This window comes from Dermochelys coriacea, chromosome 20 (genome assembly GCF_009764565.3).
Source record: "Dermochelys coriacea isolate rDerCor1 chromosome 20, rDerCor1.pri.v4, whole genome shotgun sequence".
Taxonomy (NCBI): Eukaryota; Metazoa; Chordata; order Testudines; family Dermochelyidae; genus Dermochelys; species Dermochelys coriacea.
In genome coordinates, this window is record NC_050087.2 from 3,694,772 (window position 1) to 3,711,276 (window position 16,505).

At 65.7% G+C, this 16,505-nt stretch overlaps 2 protein-coding genes across 9 annotated transcripts in view; one reads left to right on the forward strand and one right to left on the reverse strand.

Annotated features, from left to right (window-relative positions):
* The first annotated feature begins 1,122 nt into the window (after positions 1-1,122).
* LOC119845977 (solute carrier family 26 member 10-like) lies at positions 1,123-13,893 on the forward strand. Of its 3 annotated transcripts, none has more exons than XM_038379009.2 (18): positions 1,123-1,287; positions 5,374-5,484; positions 6,019-6,176; positions 6,411-6,575; positions 6,722-6,874; positions 7,092-7,174; positions 7,360-7,507; positions 7,736-7,849; positions 8,243-8,320; positions 8,598-8,693; positions 9,258-9,364; positions 9,743-9,812; positions 10,605-10,784; positions 11,176-11,230; positions 11,613-11,698; positions 11,812-11,866; positions 11,972-12,078; positions 12,583-13,893. In XM_038379009.2, the coding sequence occupies exons 2-18, from the start codon at positions 5,376-5,378 to the stop codon at positions 12,619-12,621; spliced, it is 1,803 nt and encodes a 600-aa protein (XP_038234937.1). In that variant the 5' UTR covers positions 1,123-1,287; positions 5,374-5,375; the 3' UTR covers positions 12,622-13,893. The 3 variants fall into 3 exon arrangements, 2 of the variants coding, with proteins under 2 accessions (XP_038234937.1, XP_038234938.2); XM_038379010.2 differs by lacking the exon at positions 1,123-1,287 and adding an exon at positions 4,385-4,667; XR_005289742.2 differs by lacking the exons at positions 1,123-1,287; positions 11,176-11,230 and adding an exon at positions 4,385-4,667 and having other exon boundaries at positions 12,583-12,618.
* Positions 13,894-14,512: 619 nt separating this feature from the next.
* B4GALNT1 (beta-1,4-N-acetyl-galactosaminyltransferase 1) overlaps positions 14,513-16,505 on the reverse strand; it is a 28,327-nt gene continuing 26,334 nt past the window's right edge. For all 6 annotated transcript variants that reach the window (XM_043506574.1, XM_043506572.1, XM_043506573.1 and 3 more), the window contains exons 12-13: positions 15,996-16,233; positions 14,513-15,332 (exon numbers count right to left, since the gene is read on the reverse strand). In XM_043506574.1, coding sequence (XP_043362509.1) covers positions 15,118-15,332; positions 15,996-16,233 — 453 coding nt within the window. In that variant the 3' untranslated portion in view covers positions 14,513-15,117. The remainder of the gene's footprint in view (positions 15,333-15,995; positions 16,234-16,505) is intronic.

Here is a 16,505-nt window from a genome sequence, read left to right on the forward strand (position 1 = left end):
CTGCACCACCCAGACTTTGAAGAATGGGCCGGGGAGAGGCAGCCGGGAGCTCCTGTCTGGCCGAGGCGGGTTCGGGCCCGAGCTGGGAAGATGGGGATGGGGCAGCGCAGAATGGGCTGGGGTGCCAGGGCAGAGCCAAGCAGGCAGCCCGGGGGCAGTCGTGGAGCTGGCTCCAGCGATGATGGGGCCATGGCACCAGGGCAGTGCCAATCAGGCCCTGCTGACAACCAGGCCACTGTGGTGGGGTAAGGCTGAGCAGGCCCCCTGGCACATGGGCCACAGCCACAGGACGGTCCTGCCACAGCTCTGTCCACAACCAGGCCCCCGTGCTGGGCAGTGCCTGCTGCTGACAACACGGGGGGTAGTGCCCAGCAGGCCCGGTTCCAGGGGTCTGCAAACGGTCATCCTTGGGCAGCGAATTGGCGGCCACCAGGGCAGCCGGAGAGCCCTTGTCCCTCCCCTGCCAGCTCCTAGCATGGGTGTGGGCAGTCAGGTGCCGCTCCCTGGGTCGAGGCGCTGCCTCTGATTGGGTTTGCTAGAATGTCAGGGGGGGGTCACAGGAGCCGGGCTCCCCACACCCAGGGGCATTGGAGGTGGGAGAGGCTCCCACAGAGCGACGGCTGGAAGCCCCCAAGAGAGGGACTAGAGGCCAGCGGGGAGCTGGCGGCAACGTGGGGCTGCCTGCCCCACCTTGTTCCCAGCTGTGAAATGGCAGCACAAGGATGTTATGGGACAGGGAGGGGACGTGGGGGCTGGGCAAGGGGCAATAAAGGGGGACATAGGGTGATGGAAGGGGACGTGGGGGCTGGACAATAGAAGGGGACAGCCTCTCTCTGCCACCAAGGCCTTTAGCCCCTTGCCACACAGGTAGCTTGATGCCTAACTCCCATTGGCTGCAGTGAGAGAAGAATGTGATCCCCGTGGGAGAGCCTCCACTGTGAACAGTCCAGCATCTGAAAGGTTAAATGCCTCCCCCTCCCCGGGCTAAATGGGACCGCCCCCCTTCCTCATTTCCTGTGCTCCTACTGGCTAGAAGTGCCTGGAAAAGGACACAGGTGGAGGCATCATTGCAATGGATGTTATAGCTGGCACCTGCCCTTGAATCTGGGGGCGGGGGGAAGGACAGCCAGGAGCTGGGGTGGCATGTACTGGAGACGGGTTCCTCTTCCTTAATGCGGTGGCTGTGGGAAGCCATGTGACTCTCCTGTGTGCGGTGTGGAGCGGGGGGGCCTGCTTGCCAGAGCCCTAAGGATCCTGCCTTCCTGCGGCTTCCCTTCCATAATTGGGGTGGGTCGAATTTCCCTTCCATAATTGGGGGGCGATGGATTTTCAGAGACTGAGATCAACCATTCGATACCACAGTCATGGGGGGAGCAGACAGACAAAAGGGGCCCTACAGATGGGGATGGGGTGCAGGTGGGGATGGATGGATAGAGGGGGATAGATGGAATGAGGGGAGTATGGATGGGGGTGGCTGGGTAGCGGTGGATGGGGTGGGGATAGAGGGGTGCATGGGGGATGGACAGACTGATGGGGGGGCAAGGGAGGCATGTAGACGATCAGCTGCCTTTCCCCCCTCCCCAAAGGCCGGGGGCATTGTCCTCCCCGCAGGGTGCCTCGGGGGTGGGGGACAGGGGAAGTGTGGCTGGGTGCTGGGGCAGCCTGACGGCCCAGCTCACCCAGTGGCCTGTCTCCGACCGGGGCTGGTGCCAGACCAGGGCGGTTATCCAGTGATCCTTCCCCTGGCGTCCTGTCCCAGCTTCCGGCCGTCAGGGGTTTTAGGGAGACCCGGAGCAGGAGGCTCCTGGCTATGGGCCATTGCTGGCCCGATGCGCCGCGTGTGCTTGGCTCGGCCCTGGGCACACGATAGTTCCTGTGTTTAGCTTAGCAGGACCAGGCATAAGTTGGGCTCCTGGGAGCAGGCCCCAGGCTGGGCTGAGGGGGGCACGGGGCTGCTGGGGGAGCGGTTTCCTCCCTGGTGGGGTTTAGTTCAATGGGAAGATCCTGTTTATAGGGAAGGATTCACTCCTGAGTTCCCAGGTTACCTAGAGGCCAGACTGGGGGAGGGGGGAGAATGGGGACGGGGAGTGGCCTGGGGTGGGGGGGGGGCTGCCTGGCTGCAGGGCTTCTGCGGTTCAGGCGCTCAGAGACCCCCGGGAGGATGGGGCTGCCACTCATGTGGGCCCCTCCCAATGTGCCAGGCCAGGACACACCTGGCAGGGCCCCCCCTCCCCAACAGGCTGAGGGGAGCTTGGCCTCGGTGGCCCGTTCAGCCCCCAGCCTCTCTGCTGAGGCTGCCCCCCCACGCCCAGCGGCTCCTTGGCATCAGGAGGCTTGGTGCTGAATCCGTCTGGTTGCCTGGGGCGAGGGGTGTCCCCCAGCTGGGCTGGCAAACAGGATATGGGGTGACAGCTCTTGGGTGGGGGGCCACAGAGACCCCATCGTGGGGTGGGGGGACTTGGAGATTGGGATGTGAGGAGGCCTGGGGGCTTCTGGAGGCAGAGGAGGGGGATGGTACAGTGCACCCCCCCACCTCCTTAAGGCACCAGGCTCTCTGGGTGCTGCCCCCAGACTGGGCAGGGAGCAGTGGGCATGACTGGGGGTGCTTTGGCGCTCTGTTCACACCCCCATTCTGCCTTGGGAATGTGGGGGTGCAGAATCCAAAATCTAATTCTGCCAGGAGCTGGGTCCCCAGGATCAGGAGGAGCTGGCTGGGCATCGTGCAGGATCAGCCCCCAGGGGCAGAATGCTCCTCGTGTCCCAGGCATGGCTCTGGCGCACCTGGGCTCAGCCCCCTCTCCAGCCAGCGCCTGGCCTTTACAGGTCTCTAGGGATGATGGTGGTGAAGGAGCTGTGGGTCAGAGGGGGTAGTTGGACACAATGGAGGGCTGTAGGTTGAGGGGGGTAGATGGGAGCCGGGGGGGTAGATGGGAGCCAGGGGGGGCTGTGGGTCAAAGGGGGGTTAGATTGGAGCCCGGGGAGGGAGCTGTGGGTTAGAGGGTGAGGGGGGCAGATGAGAGTGGGGGGCTGTGGGTCAGAGGGTAGTGGGTAGATGAGAGCTGGGGGGCTGTGGGTCAGAAGGGGGAGCTGTGGGTCAGAGGGTAGGGCATTGATGGGAGCCGGAGGGGGCTGTGGATCAGAGGGTAGGGGGTAGATAGGAGCCGGGGGGGCTGTGGGTCAGGGGGTAGAGGGGAGTCGGCGCGGGGAGCTGTGGGTCAGAGGGTAGATGGGAGCCGGCAGGGCGGGCTGTGGGTCAGAGGGTAGGGGGTAGATGGGAGCCGGCGGGGGGGGTTGTGGGTCAGAGGGTGGGGGGTAGATGGGAGCCGGCGGGGGGGGGTTGTGGGTCAGGAGGGTGGGGGGTAGATGGGAGCCGGCGGGGGGGGGGGGGGTTGTGGGTCAGAGGGTAGGGGGTAGATGGGAGCCGGCGCGGGGGGCTGTGGGTCAGAGGGTGGGGGGTAGATGGGAGCCGGGGGGGCTGTGGGTCAGAGGGTAGGGGGTAGATGGGAGCCAGCGGGGGGGCTGTGGGTCAGGGGTAGAGGGGAGTCGGCGCGGGGAGCTGTGGGTCAGAGGGTAGATGGGAGCCGGCAGGGCGGGCTGTGGGTCAGAGGGTAGGGGGTAGATGGGAGCCGGCGGGGGGGGGGTTGTGGGTCAGAGGGTAGGGGGTAGATGGGAGCCGGCGCGGGGGGCTGTGGGTCAGAGGGTGGGGGGTAGATGGGAGCCGGCGGGGGGGGCTGTGGGTCAGAGGGTGGGGGGTAGATGGGAGGAGGCGGCGGGGGGCTGTGGGTCAGAGGGTGGGGGGTAGATGGGAGCCGGCGCGGGGGGCTGTGGGTCAGAGGGTGGGGGGTAGATGGGAGCCGGCGCGGGGGGCTGTGGGTCAGAGGGTGGGGGGTAGATGGGAGCCGGCGGGGGGGGGGCTGTGGGTCAGAGGGTGGGGGGTAGATGGGAGCCGGCGCGGGGGGCTGTGGGTCAGAGGGTAGGGGGTAGATGGGAGCCGGCGCGGGGGGCTGTGGGTCAGAGGGTGGGGGGTAGATGGGAGCCGGCGGGGGGGGGCTGTGGGTCAGAGGGTAGGGGGTAGATGGGAGCCGGCGGGGGGGGGCTGTGGGTCAGAGGGTAGGGGGTAGATGGGAGCCGGCGGGGGGGGCTGTGGGTCAGAGGGTGGGGGGTAGATGGGAGCCGGCGGGGGGCTGTGGGTCAGAGGGTGGGGGGTAGATGGGAGCCGGCGGGGGGGCTGTGGGTCAGAGGGTGGGGGGTAGATGGGAGCTGGGGAGGGGGGAGAGGTGTGGCTCAGAGGGGGCGGGGCCGCCCGAGAGAGGCGGGGCTTGGCGGGGTCCCGGGCCGGGGCCGGGGCCGGGCCGGGGCCGGGCGATAAAAGGGCCCCCGCGCCCAGCCCGCCCGGGCCGCCAGCATGAGCCGCCTGGCGCCGGGCCGGGCCTTCACCGAGCAGCGCTTCCAGGAGCTCTACGGGGCGCCCGAGCCCCGGGGCAGCCCGGCCCGGGCGCTGCGCCGGCGGGTGGCCCGGGGCTGCCGCTGCTCCGGGGCGGCCGCGCTGCGGCTCCTGCAGCGCCGGCTGCCCATCGCCGCCTGGCTGCGGGGCTACCGGCCGGGGACCTGGCTGCTGGGGGACGCGCTGGCCGGGCTCACCGTGGGGGTCGTGCACATCCCCCAGGGTGAGCAGCTGCCCCGACCCCGCTCTCCCCGACCCTATTTCCCGCTCTCCAGGGGGCCTCGACCTACCCCCCCCAGCTGCCCCCCATCTCTCCGCGGGCTCGGGCGCCCCAAGGCGGGTAGCTGCCGGGTCTCCGGTGGAGAGACGAATCCCAGCCCTGGAGCGGTTCTAACTGGGGCACGGGAGGGGCAGCGAGCCGGGACTCCTGGGGCAGCAGGGTCCAGTGGTTAGAACAGAAGGGTTGGGAGCCAGGACGCCTGGGTTGACGCTCCAGCTCTGGGAGGGAAGTGGGGTCTAGTGGCTTAGAGCAGGGGGGCTGGGAGTCGGGACTCCTGGGTTCCATTCCCAGTTCTGCCTCTGACTTGCAGCTGTCCTTCCACCCCTCTGGGCCACCGTTTCCTCCTGGATGTGGTAATAACAAAGCCATGGAAAAGGGCAAGGTTTAGACAGGCTGGACCCTGTGGGGCTGACCGGGTCTGGCCTCCATGCCCCTCTGAGACAGGAGCCCTCTGTGTGTGGGGGGGGCTGCTCTGACCCCCTGCATCTCAGTCTGTGTCTCACCCTCCTGCCGGGGTCTCTGGGCAGGGGCGTAGCAGCATCCCTGAACTCTGTGGGATGCTGCTGCTCAGTCCTTAGGCGATCAGTGGGGGCGGTTATGGTCTCAGCCACCCCCGGCTTACCCCCCTGCCCGTCTCGGGTCCCCGCAGGCATGGCCTTTGCCCTCCTGGCCTCCGTGGCCCCCGTCTACGGACTCTACACCTCCTTCTTCCCTGTCATCCTTTACATGCTCTTTGGCACCGGGCGCCACGTCTCTACTGGTGAGTGGGCCACCGGTGCCCAGGGCTTGGCAGGGTTAAATGGTGGGGGAGGGGTGTCTGGTTCCTCGGGCATCCCTGTGACAGCTGCCTGTTCCCATGACAGGACGGGGGGGGGGGAGGGAAGATCCCAATAACCAACCGAGGGGCTGAATAGGGCCCCACCCCTGATGGTGCCCTCCCAAAGCTAGGAATGTGGATGCCAGCTGTGCCCTCCCCAAGAATGTGGGACATGGGGTGTGTGTGTGTGTGTGTGGGGGGGGGTAGTACACAGGGGGCAGAAATCCATGGGAGATGGGGCTAGAGGCAGTGGGGGGATCTGTGCATGGACGGGGGCCCTCCCCCAGAGTGTGAGGCACAGGGGTTAATGTGTGGGGTGGTATGCAGGGGGCAGGAATCCTTGGGAGATGGGGCCAGAGGCAGTGGGGGGGATCTGTGCATGGATGGGGCGGGCGGGGGGGGGACTGCAGGTAGCACTTTCTGGGCAGGCCGTGGGTGAGCAGCACTCAAGGGCCGTGTCTCCCTTCCCCTCCCCAGGCACCTTTGCTGTGGTGAGCCTGATGACTGGCACTGTGGTGGAGCAGCTGGTGCCCTGGCCCCTGGGGCCGAATGCAACCAGTGCGGAGCTGGCGCGGGTGGAGGAGCGGCGCATTGGTGTGGCTGCCGCCATGGCCTTCCTCGTGGGGCTCCTCATGGTGAGTCTGTGCCCGCCGGGCTGCCAGAACCTGGGGCAGGGACCCTCCATGGAGATGGTGGGAACGGTGGAAGGTGGACAGGGCATGGATGATGGGAGGGGAGTGGGGCAGGGTTCCAGGGTGGGGGGAGAGGTGAGACCCTGGGGGGAGGGGAGGAACCCTGGGGGGAGGCCCCGGGCACTGTGTCGTACACCGGGCAGCGCTGATGTCCCTTCCCCCCTCTCCCTCCCCCAGTTGGTGATGTTTGTGGTCCAGCTGGGCTTCCTGGCCACCTACCTCTCAGAGCCCATCATCAAGGCCTTCACCAACGGGGCTGCCCTGCATGTCTTGGTCTCCCAGCTGCCCAGCCTGCTGGGCCTGCCCCTGCCCCGCCGCACCGGCTCCTTCACCATCTTCAAGGTGCGTCTGGCCTGGTGGGGGCAGCGTGGGGAGGTGGGGAGAGAAAGGGGGCAGGGAGGCGGAATGGGGCTGAGGGAGGGGTGGGGGGGAGGTGGGAGCAGCCCCCCCCCACGCCCCGCACATAACACGCCCTGTGCTGCCCCCAGACACTGGCATCGGTGGTGCAGGCGCTACCCCGGACCAACGTGACCGAGCTGCTCATCTCTGCCCTCTGCCTGGTCCTGCTGGTGCCCATCAAGGAGATCAACACCCGCTTCCGGAGCAAGCTGCGGACACCCATTCCGGGGGAGATCGTGGTGGTATGTGCCCCTGCCCCTGCCCCTGCCCTCCCTGGATCCGCCCGCTTCCTGCCCTATCTCCCCTGGCCCTGCACCCGCAGCCATAGCCATGTCCTCTGAGCAGCACGGGGACGAGGCGGGTGGGGGCTCCAGCGGGGGTGGGCAGCGGGCCTTGGGCATGGGAGGGTTGGCGCCACCCTGGGCAGTGTAACCCACTGGTCTCTGCTCTCTTCCCCAGGTGCTGGCGGCCACCGGCGTCTGCTTTGCCTCCTCCCTGGACACGCGCTACGACGTGCAGATAGTCGGCCGCCTGCCAGCTGGGTGAGGAGTCGCCAGGGCCCCCTGCCTGCCCCCTCTGTGGCATCACGTGGGGCCCCCCAGCACAGCCCCGTGACGCCCGGCCAGCATCCCTGCCTGGCCAGGGCTGGGGACGTGTCTCCGCCCAGCCCAGCATGGCTCTGGGCTCGTCCCACCCGGCCTGGTGACCGCCTCTGTCTCTCGCGCAGGTTCCCGCAGCCCCGGCTCCCGGCCCTGCAGTCGCTGCCCCAGGTGCTTGGGGACACGGTGGCGGTCGCTTTCGTGGCCTATGCCGTCTCTGTGTCACTGGCCATGATCTACGCCGAGAAGCATGGCTACACCATCAACCCCAACCAGGTGTGTGGGCCGGACGCGGGCTGCTGGCAGAGGGAGGCACTGCCCGGCCTGGCGTCTCTATTGCCAGCAGCAGCCCAGGGCCCTGTGCCCAGGATCAGCCCCCCTCCTGCCCACCTGGTCCCTCTTCCAGCTGGGAGGCCCCAGTGTCTCGCCTGCCCCCTGGTGCATCTGGGCTCCCTCCCGGCTGGTCCCTGTAGCCCTGACCTGTCTCTGGTCCCTGCCCCACAGGAGCTGCTGGCCCACGGTGTTTCCAACCTGGTCTCCTCCCTCTTCACCTGCTTCCCGAGCTCAGCCACCCTGGCGACCACCAACATCCTGGAGAGTGCAGGGGGGCACACACAGGTATGGAGGGGTATGGGAGGGCCTGCAGAACTGGGGGTGGGGCCATGGCGTGTGTGCAGCGGGTGAGTGTCTCATGCTCCCTAGCTAATGGGGGGGCCCCCCCATCTGTTCTGCAGCCCTGGCTGGCTCATGCAGTGAGTTTGCCAGGTCTCAGCTTAGTGGCCAGTTGGCCTGTGTGGCTGGGCACAGGCAGATCCCTCTCCTTCTCGGACGCCGGGCAGAGGAGGCCGGCACTGAGGCCTCGAGCAGGGCACGAAGGGTGGGAGGGCTTCTCTGGTGTCTAGGGCTTCCTCCGTGCTGTCCTGGTGACCCCTGCCTCCCCCCCGCAGGGCCCAGCGCTGGCCTCACCGCCCTGGCAGAGCCTGCCCGCTAATCCGCCCTCCTCTTCTGCAGCTCGCAGGCTTCTTCTCCGGCGCGGTGGTGCTCATGGTCCTCATGTGGCTCGGACCCCTCTTCCACTACCTTCCCAAGGTGAGGCTGGGGGCGTGAGTGACCTGGGGAAGGGCTGGTGCCCACCTCCATAGCCCCTGGGGCTGCCAGGCCCAATGCCCCCATCCCATGGGGCACAGACCTCCTTTGTGCTCAAACCCCTTGTGGGCTGGTTGCCCTTTGACTAGCTGGCTCTTTTCCCCTCCCTCGCCCCCAGCCATCCTGGGAAGAGCTCCCTTTCCTGGATGCCTTGGCACCAGCTAGCACAGTGCAGGGGATGGCAGCTTGCCACTCATGCCCGTTCTCCTCCTCCACCTAGGCTGTCCTGGCCTGTATCAACGTCACCAGCCTACGCCAGATGGTCCTGCAGTTCTGGGACCTGCCCGAGCTCTGGAGGATCAGCCGGATTGACTTCGTAAGCAGCTGCACCCTTCCCCTGCCTCCTCACCCCGAGCAGGGCAGGCCCTGGGTTTCATGCCTGAGCCAGTCATGCTGCTGCCCCAGGGTACAGGGTGGGCATTGCCAGGCTGGCCCAGCCCTCCAAGAGCTGTTCTGGGCCTGCTCCACCCCACTGAAATTGGCCAGAGCAGAGAACTGGGGCCCACAACGTGCTGATGCCCACAGAGGCAGAGCTCTCCAGACCTGGAAACGCCCCATTGTGCCAGGACAGCGCCTGTCACAGAGCGAGAAGGTCCCCGAACTCAGTCGAACTAGATGAGGGGTTGGTGGCACGGAGACGGTAAAGGCCCCAGGTCACACAGCTGGGCTGTGGGCCTAGTACCTGGCTCTCCAAATCCCCGCTGGGTGCCCTACCCACTAGAGCATGCTGTCTCCAGAGACTCCTAGGGTAGATTGACCCCTGGTTTAACCTCACTGAGTCCTATATGTGTGACCCAGCGAGTGTATGGTCCCCAGGGGGACCAGCTGACCTGACGTACCGCTTCCCTGTCTCCCCTCTGACCCCGCACTCTTGTTCCAGGCTGTCTGGGTGGTCACCTGGCTGGCCGTGGTGGTGCTGAATGTGGATGTGGGCCTGGCCGTGGGGGTCGTGTTCTCCATGATGACTGTTATCTGCCGCACACAGAGGTACCAGAGTGCCAGGCGCCCTGCCCAGCCCCGTGTCTGGTCTTGTTTGTTGGGAACCTGCAGAGCCAGGGAGCTGCATCCGGCTCTGGCATGGGCTGGGGGGCAGCTCTGTCTGCCCCGTAATCCTTGCTCCAGGCACAAGACCCCCACAAGGAGCCAGCCAGCCGTGGCTGCTTGGAGACCTGATTATCGGAGGAGGAGGAAGACGGGAGGAGGGTTGCGAGGCAGGAATCTGCCTTCCCAGCTGCTGTCCCTGTCTCTGGCCAATGCCCTGCCACCGGGGGAGATGGGACCTCTTCTCTCCAGCCAGGACCGGGGCCAGCCCGGCCTTGGCATGGCCAGACGCCTCCCTGCCTGATGCTCCTTCCTCTCCCACAGGGCCAAGTGTATGGTGCTGGGCAAAGCGGCCAACACAGAAATCTACCGGCCTGTCCAACGCCACAGCAAGGTACAGGCACCGCGGGGCCTGGGCATGATCTGGGGCTCCCAGCCACCCACCTGGGGTGGGCTGGCTGAGAGCACTGGGCAGAGGCAGCGGGCGGGTGTGTGAGGCACATTGGGAAGGATGTGGTGGGGGCTTGCCCCGGGCTCCATTCAGGCACCCCCTCCCTCCTGACCCACAGCCCCCTCCTGGGCTCTGATCTACCCCCCTCTGACCCACAGCCTCCTGGCTCCCATCTACCCCGCACCCTCTAGCCCTCAGCTCCCTCCCCGGCTCCCATCTACCCCCCCCCATGGAGGGGCATTCTGCCCCTGGGGGCTGATCCTGCACGATGCCCAGCCAGCTCCCCCTGATCCCGGGGACCCAGCTCCTGGCAGAATTAGGCCTTTTGGATTCTGCACCCCCACATTCCCAAGGCAGAATGGGGGTGTGAACAGAGCGCCAAAGCACCCCCAGTCATGCCCACTGCTCCCTGCCCAGTCTGGGGGCGGCACCCAGAGAGCCTGGTGCCTTCAGGAGGTGGGGGGTGCCATTCAGGCAGCAGGTGGGTGTGTGGGGCGCATTGGGAAGGATGTGGTGGGGGCTTGCCCCGGGCACCTAGGCTGGCCTGTGTAGGGAGCTGTCCATGTCCCGAGAGGCAGGGCTGATCTCTCAGCCCTCTTCCCCACTGCTGTGGGGCAATTCAGCACCCAAACCTCCTTCTCTGTTTGGGGTGGGGGGCAGGGCAGATGGACACCCACCCCCACGGGCAGGGCCTGCCTCCCCTGCTGCAGCCAGCACTCTGGTTTTCCCCCCCAGTGCTTTGAGATCCCCGGCGTGACGATCGTGGCTTACCATGCCCCCATCTACTACGGCAACCGTGGCTTCTTCCGTGAGGCGCTGAGCCAGCAGCTGGGCCTGAGCCAGCCGAGGGGCGACCAGGGGGAGAAGGCGGTGTGGGCCTTGGAGAGTGGGGCCAAAATGAGCATCAGCAGCGTGGTAAGTGGGCCAGCAGCAATCTGGGGGTGTGTGTGGAGGGGCAGCTCAGTCCTGGGGTGTGGGAGCAGGGCAGGTGGGCAGGATTTGGGCAAGTCCGATCCTGTGCCCATGGGCCTGCTGGCTGAGGGGCTGCTTTCCCGAATCCCAGGGGTCTTCCCCCAGGGGAACCCAGCTGCCGGCATGTGTCTGGAGATGCTCAGCCCTGGTCTTGCATCTGCTTCTCCCCTGCTCCTGCTTTTGGGGGGGGGGGCTCCTTGCTGTTCCCCACTGGAGGTGGGACTTAGCTTTGGGCTGGAGGTGGCATCTTGGGGGGCGGGGGATCCTTGCAGGGCCCTGGGCGGGGTTTCGGGTGACCACAGAGGTGGCATTAACGGACTTGTGTTTCTCTCAGGAAACCTGTGTCCCCAGCTCTGTGCCCGATGGGGGAGCCGGGTGCCCCAGCTCAGGTACGCAGGGCCCCCCTGCAGCTCCCACTCCCCAGTTTGGGGGGAGGTGCTGGTATGGTGGGGGGCAGGTGTCTGTGTCCCAGATCCCAGCAGCCTGGGTGGCACTCAGTGGCCCCCTCGTGGGCTGGGAGGAGGGGGGGGCTGTGGAGGTGGATCCTTCTCCAGGGGAGGGGCGGGTCTTGGCAGGGCTGTGTGGCAGCCCTTAGTCTCCCAGCCCCCACCCCTCTGTAGGGAAGGGTCTTGCTGGCAGCTGTGCTCTGCAGTGCGGGGGCCCATCTGGCTGGGATCATGGGGCCTGGCCCCTGTGGGTGTCTCTGCAGAGCTGCCCCATCCTCAGGCTGGGGGGCTCATGCAATCACCCCCTCCCCTCTCCCCCGGGCAGGCGCCACTGGCAGGACCCATGCCGCGATCCTCGACTGCAGCGGGATTGCCTTCGTGGACTCTGCCGGGGCCCGGCTGCTCATTCAGGTACCTGGGGCAGCCTGCAGGGTGGGGGGCCCTGAGGGCAGATGGGAGGCGGGGCTGGGATGTGGCTCCGCCCACTCCTAGAGATGCCAGCCTGCCCTCTCCGTGCCTTGCAGATGTGCATGGAGTGCCAGAAGGCCGGCATCCGCATGAACCTGGCAGCATGTAATGGTGAGTTGGGGGGGTCCCCCCTGCCCCCCTCCCAGACCCTCAGAGCCCAGCGCTGCACCGAGGGGGGCTGGGCTGAGCCGTGTCTCCTCGTTTCCCGTGCTGCAGGCGAGGTCCTGGAGACGCTGACCAGCAGCGGCCTGGGGCAGCACCTCTCCCCACAGCAGGTGTTTGTGACGGTCCAGGACGCCATCACATGCATCACGCAAACCACGGTGAGGGGGCTGGCACAGGGGTTTCCCCTCTAGGGGGCGCCAGTTCTAATCTGGCTCTAGGGGCGCTGGTTGGGGGGTGTCTGCTCCCTCTAGGGACACTGGCTCTGATCCAGACCTAGACTGAGTGGCTGGCTGGCCCAGGGGGTGGGGAATGGGACACAGGGCTTTTCCCCTCTAGGGCACGCCGGCTCCAATCCAGCCCCAGGGTGGGGGGAACTGGGCTGGCCAGGGGTCTGGGAGTGGGATATGGTGGTGGTGGGGGGGGTGGCTTTCCTTATCTATCTTGGATAGAGGCCAGCAGGGACCGACAACTCCAGCTTTTGCAGAATGTGTGGGGTGTGTGGGGACACTGCAGTGCCCTTGGGGGAGCCGGTAACGGGGTCAGACTCCTAACGAGCTGGGCTCCCCCAACCCCGTTCCTGCAGGACAGCTGGCTTTGGCAGGGGGGCTGGGGGCAGAATGTGACTCGTGCCCAGGATTCACGCTGGCTCTGTTTCCACCCAGGAAAAGGTGGCAGAGAAGAATCTGGCAATCTGGGTGTAGGTCCCCTGGCAATGGACCATGGGCACCGCCCGGCCTGTAGGGCTCCCGGGACCAGACTGGCTCTTGGGCCACAACAGCAGGTTGATCTCCGGGTGTTGTGAATTCCTGCTCTGCCCATGGGGCCTCCCCAGGACCAGGGGCCCAAGGAGCCATTTGCAGACCACAGAGCCGTGGTGGAACAGTTACCTGCTCCCAGGACAGAGGGGGGCCTCCTGCCCAGCTCGCCAGGGGGACCTGACCTGGCACGAGCAGCTCCCCTGCGGCCGGCAGGCAATCCAAGGGGGCAGAGCAGGTGGCCAGGTGCCAATATAAGCAGCAGCCTGTCTGCCCCTGCAGGCGCCTAAAGGATTGGGGGGGGGGGAGTTCCTTTGCCAAGACAGTTATGGGGGCCAGGCCTACTACAACTGGGAAGAGCATGTGTGGGCATGCTGGCATTCTGGTTTGGGGGAGGGGGGCCTATGGGGGGGCATTCTCCAGCATCAGGGGAAAGAAAGATCTACACCGCCAGCTTCAAGGTGATGGGATCAGGGCAGGAGCTGGACTTTAATTGCTCCCCCCTTGCCCCCGACAGAGACTCACAGAGAGGGTTTAAACCACAGAAAGGAACCAAAATCCCTTTTATTTGTGCTGGGAGGGGGGCCAACTCCCACAGCCCCCTGGGGGTGGGGTGGGGGCTGCTTTGGCTGCTGGTGTCACAGGGTGGCATGGCACAAGGGAGGCTGCTCCTGGCCACTTCACGCAGGGAAGGGACAGGAGGGAATCTGCTTTGGTGGGCAGGGGCCTCCCCCTGGCTGGGGTGGTCCCCTGCATCCAGCCCTCCCACATCCGGGGGGGGGCTGAGATGGAGCTCAGGGGATAATCCGCCCCCTCCTCCCCACAAATCTGTCTGAGGGCTGACCCTGGCCCCCAGCACCGCCTGAAAGGCCGCAGGCTGCATCTGTTCCCTCAGCACGCGACTTCTGCCCTATAACATGCTTCAGCACCCACAGGGCTGCCCCCCAGCCCCAGGCTGGCATCGTGCTACCATCTTGCCAGCAACAGGCTGGTGCCAAACTTCCCTCCAACCCCTGCTCTGGGTGGCTGGAGAGACGCATTGCAGAGCTGGACCACTGGAGGGTGACATTGCAGCCATGGGGGGGGGGACACAGTGGGCAGGCTTTGGGGCCTCCAGGGGGTATCCCTACGGGCTGCTCTCTCTGATGTCACCACCCACTTGCTCTGCGGAGCCCAACCTTTTTAAAAAAAAAAAAAAAAGTTTTTCTCTGTTTTTGGCTAAAACACAACGAAGAATCAAGGTAGAGGGGGGCGGGGCTCAGGACAAAGGGGGCAGAGCTCAGGACAAAAGGGGCGGGACCTGGATGGCCTTTAGGGCAAAGAGAGTACTTGTAAATGCGTGGTTTTTTTTGTTTTTAAATAAACATTTTTTTTCCCTTAAAACCTCACCCCTCTGTCACCCTTAGAAAACTGCAGCTGCTGATGGCAGCTCAAGCAGCCCATCTGCCAACCCCGGGTCTCCCTTGGGTGCAGCCTGACAGCGCCTGGCTTCTCGCTCGCTCACATTAAATACCCACACACGCATATGCCCGTGCACACACACGGTTCCCGCTGTGCTGCCTCCGGTTCCCAGAGACACCAGCCAGCTCCTGCCCCGCCAGTATCCTGGCTGAGAAGCCAGCACCCACTGCCTCATCCAATGCTCTGGCTGTGGGCCCTTCTCGGAGCAGTGTGGGATTGGGGCCGGCCAGTGTGTGGGGCAAAGATGGGGCCGGTCCCCTTGGCCCTTCCCCTTGTGCCCATGCTCTTGGATTCTGTATAGAAAGAGTCCTCGGTCTAGGAAAGAGACCTCAGCCACTGCCCGGCCCTGGGAAGGACGAGCCTCCCGTGCCCATGCCCCCCCACCCAGCCATGGGCGTCAGCCCTTCCCCTTGCTCGAAGGGCTGCCCCCCCTCCCGCAGGCTTTGGCACTTGAAGTTGGAACTCTCCCAGAGGGGGCAGATGGGGGCTATAACGACTTGGCACAAAATAAAATGAGGTACTGACACTTGTCCCAAGGCAGCTGGGAGGGGCGGGGGCTGTGCTTTTTCTCTCCTGCAGGGGGGGCTGGAGAAATCCAGCTGTGAAGGGGGGCAGGTCTGTCCAGTATAAAACAGCATCTCTGGGGGAAAGTGGGGGTTCAGCCACCGGGGTGATGTAAGCTATTCTCAGCCACCCATCCTGTGGTCCAGGGAATTTCCCAGTATCCCACTGTGCGACTGGATTCCCCCAGGCCCTGCTACCAGCTGGGAAAGTGGGGGAGACTCCCCACCCCCCACCATGGAGACAGCCTGAAGCTGGCAGGGCGTGGGGATGGCGCTGGGTGGGAGGCACCAGCGAGCCAGGGGTAGCAGGGGTCACCTCCCTGGCCTGGTACAAGGATAAAAAGCCCCAGCTCCATGGGGGGGGGGCTCTCCCTGGGATCCGGCTCGCTGGCAGGGCGGGGCTGGTAGCCCAGTGGGGTTAGTTGCCTGTCATACACTTGAAGCGGTTTTTGAAGTAGAAGAGACCGTGTTTGACGCTGACACTGCTGTCGGCCGACGGGGGGTAGCGGAACTTGGCGTATTGCTTCTCGCTCTCCGTCTTCTGCCAGGGCAGCTTGATCTTGGAGGCGTGATCCACCACCACGTCGGCGCACGAGCCCACGTGCAGCACGCCCAGCCCGTCGATGAAGAACTCTGCCGGGGGGAGGGCACGGGGAGTCAGGAGGGGCTGGGTCAGCCAGCCCAGGACTGCTTGACTGGGGGGAGGGGGTCGGCTGCGGGCAAAGGGATCGAACCCGCATCCCAGACCCCCTGGTCTTCTCAGGATCTGATCCCTGAGACACCCCTTGGTGATCTCTCCCACTGACCCCTGTTGGGATTTCGGGAACCAGGCCCCAAAGCAGGAAACTGCCACGAAGCGTCCCATTCCCCAAGTCCTAGCAAAAGTGGTGACTTCTGTTTGGCACGTCGGCTCTCCAGTTGGCACCGGCCTGCCTGGCTAACCGCCACGCGGAAACGACGACAGCCCACAGCCCTATTGCCTCGGCTGGCCAGGGACCCTGTGTAGCCTGCAATGGAGCCCCATGTCAGCACCCCGATGCCACAGGGAGGGAAACTGAGGCAGAGGGAGGTGACCAATGCCACAGAGAGTCAGTGGCAGAACTGGGGATAGAACCTAGGAGTCCTGGCTCTCACCCCCCACCCCTCCCGGCTCTAACCACTAAACCCCACTCCCCTCCCAGAACTGGGGATAGAACCCAGGAGTCCTGGCTCCCAGTCCCCTGCCCTGCTTTAACCACTAGGCAGGTGCTATAGTGGTGTGGTGCAGCCCCAGCACGAGCCTTCCCCTGCACTCACCGAGGTGGGCGACACGGCTGAGCCGGGGGTCAAACCCCACCTGCAGCACCTTGGCTGTGCGGGCCAGGAAGAAGTTGACGACTCCATCGGTGACCACGCAGCCGGGGAAGCCCTCGAGGAGATGGTGGTAGCCCTGGCGCATTTGCAGGCAGTCACCCTCCTTGCCTCCTGCCTGCACGCTGATCTTCTGCCGGTAGGTGGTGGTGAACCCTGTGATCTCCCGCACTGCGCCCCCCACCTGCCAGACACACCGATGTGAGCAGGGGGACGGACGGACGGGCTGCCAGGGGTAGCATGTGGGGCTCTGCACCAGCTTCCCCTCCCCTGGGCCCAATCCCCTGGGGGCCATGGGTCAGCTCCCCTCCCGGCCAGCTCCCCCTCCCCTGGGTTCCGTCCTCTGGGGGCCCTGGGTCAGCTCCCCCATCTCCTGGGCCACCTCCCCCGCTCCCCTGAGGGCCTTGGGCCAGCTCCCCCCCTGCTCTGGGTCTCCCTCCCCTGGGGGCCTTGGGA